Source organism: Penaeus vannamei, chromosome 8 (genome assembly GCF_042767895.1).
Source record: "Penaeus vannamei isolate JL-2024 chromosome 8, ASM4276789v1, whole genome shotgun sequence".
Taxonomy (NCBI): domain Eukaryota; kingdom Metazoa; phylum Arthropoda; class Malacostraca; order Decapoda; family Penaeidae; genus Penaeus; species Penaeus vannamei.
In genome coordinates, this window is record NC_091556.1 from 32,985,550 (window position 1) to 32,988,049 (window position 2,500).

The following is a 2,500-nucleotide window of genomic DNA, read 5'->3' on the forward strand; positions in this document are numbered from 1 at the left end:
AAGAGGAAAGGAAAATGAATTAGAAATCGAACCAATTAAAAAAAGCTAAACACGGCAGACGCCAAACAAACAAACACAAAACAACAACAAAGCAAAGACGACAACGAAAGGAGACAAACAAACAAGAAAGGAAAACACTTCTCCCTCTCGGTCCCCTCCAAGCGTGAAGGCGAAGAAGGAGGAGCGAATGTTGATGAAAGATGGAAAAGCTATGAAGAGGAAATATAGACACAAGACGAAAGAGGGAGATGAGGAAGTGAAAGACACGGAAAGGGAAGTGGAGAGAGGGAGCGTGAAGCGAGGCCATAACAGACTGACAGGCGACGAAAGTAAACAGAAAATAACAGACGGCGAGGGGAGGGGGAGGGGAGGAGGGAGCGGACAGACAGACGACAAAGGTAAACAGACAGACAGGCAGCGAAGGCAAAGCTGACGAAACCAAAAGGCGAGAGAAAACTGACAGACAGACGGCAAAGACAAACAGACAAACACGCAGAGAAAGCAACCAGAAAAATACAAACGACAAAAAGAAATACAGACAGGCACACATTGTAGACAAACAAACAAATAAATGCAATCGACGACAAAAAAAAGAAACAGACAAACAACAAAAACAAACAAACAAAAATAGTAAACATCCCAACAGACAGCAAAGACAAACCCCCACATAAATAAATAAACAAACGGAATTTCACACAAAAAAAGACAGAGAAGAAAATCAAGGTGTTCCAGCGAAGACAACCGCACAGACAAACACGTAAACGAGACAAGACAATGAACACGGCAACACAAATGCCCATAACGCCCATCCGCCCCCCCCCCCCCCACCGCACACACGCTTGCAACAGATGAGGCGAGAATGCACGTCCTCTGCCTTTGTATAAACACGGGGGTGGGGGGTATGGGGGAGGGGGAGAGGTGAAAAAGGGGGCAGCGGATTTACGTCTTAAGATAACAACATTAATAAAGAACAACTTCATTGAGCTCCTTAAAAAAATAATAAAAAAAAAAAAAAAAAAAAGAGAGAGAGAGAGAGACAAAGAGAGAGAGAGAGAGAGAAGAGAGAGAAGAGAGAGAGAGAGAGAGAGAGAGAGAGAGAGAGAGAGAGAGAGAGAGAGAGAGAGAGAGAGAGAAAGAAAGAAAGAAAGAACGAGACAGACAGGCAGAGAAAGAGTAAAAAAAAGTGGTAACAAAATGGACTTTCCTCTAAAGAAAACGGCTTTAAGTCCTTAGAAAAACAACCAAAATAGAAACATATAAAAAGCTCCCTGTCTCAAAATTACCTAACATAAAGTGCCATGATTGCGAGCATCCTTAGTTGCAACGAAAGCGGAAGAGTTGTTTCACTGAGGGTTATGAGTGTGAGCTGTGATGAAAGGGTTCATAAACACCCTATTTTTGAAAGAATTGTTTGAAGTCTCCGGAAATTAGAAAATAGGGAGTTTACCCCGGAAACCGAATATAAAATGACGCAAATACGAATTCAAAAACAAAACAAAAAAACAAGTAAAATCAGCAACTTATATAAAATTATAGAAAAAGAAACTCGTCGGGAATAGAAAACGACGAAGCAAAGAAACGACAAAGCAACAAAGAACGGGCGCTAAATATAGCCAGCGACGAATTAATCAAAGAGGAACGACGTCACCGGAGTCGAGTGACATCCTGCGGTCATTAATATAGCTGTGCCTTCAAGCACGGCTCACTGGCGCTCCGAGGAACAGCTGATGGCCAGACTCCACTAACCTGCGTGAATTACGTTCGTTTCCCCCTAACGCAGAACAAGGCCTATATAAGTAGCCGAATGCCCTTTGTTGGCTTTGTCATGCAACGACCTTTGACCTCCCCATTGACCTGACTCAGCCCGCCGCTCTTAAAGGTCATTGTTTATATGTATGTTCGTATGGTTAATGGTTCGGATAAAGCCATTCATTCTCTGTCATTTTCAAGATAGAGGGTAGATTTATCTTGCGCTACCAGTTCTTTGCTAAATAATGTCTAACAACGGCAAATGGAGAGAAATTTGAATGTTTCAACCATAAATCATACATTTGCTACCAATTACAACCAAATATTTAGATTCACATGGGATAATAAAGTTGTTTTTTTCATTTTCCAATCACTGCTTGTAGAATAGCTTAGGATTACAAGTATAACAGACGCACAGTATTTCTATCAAGTTTTCTTACTATCTTTGCAATATACTATATCAAAAACAACCTATATTGGATTACTAAATATATCGGGCTAAATGACACAGAGCCAACACTGTGGGCCAGCACTCGACCGTGAAAGTGGGTGCAGATGTTGCTTGTTTAGAAGCGTGACTTCGCCTCGCACACATCCACCGGCCAGTGTTGGGTGTCCGGGAAGGGCTTTACCTTAATGAGGAGATAGAAGGTGAGACAAGGTCCAGCCACGGCCAGGATGAGCAGCACCACCAGGACGGGCCACAGGAAGCGGGCCATGGTCCTACTACCATCGTGGCCCGCCGGCCCAC

General features: G+C 43.0%; 1 protein-coding gene across 1 annotated transcript in view; it reads right to left on the minus strand.

Annotated features, from left to right (window-relative positions):
* Nucleotides 1-2,500, minus strand: part of LOC113821019 (putative leucine-rich repeat-containing protein DDB_G0290503) — a 240,749-nt gene that overhangs the window by 237,611 nt on the left and 638 nt on the right. The window contains exon 1 of the mRNA XM_070124555.1: nucleotides 2,382-2,500. This exon is cut by the window's right edge and continues 638 nt beyond it. Coding sequence (XP_069980656.1) covers nucleotides 2,382-2,468 — 87 coding nt within the window. The 5' untranslated portion in view covers nucleotides 2,469-2,500. The remainder of the gene's footprint in view (nucleotides 1-2,381) is intronic.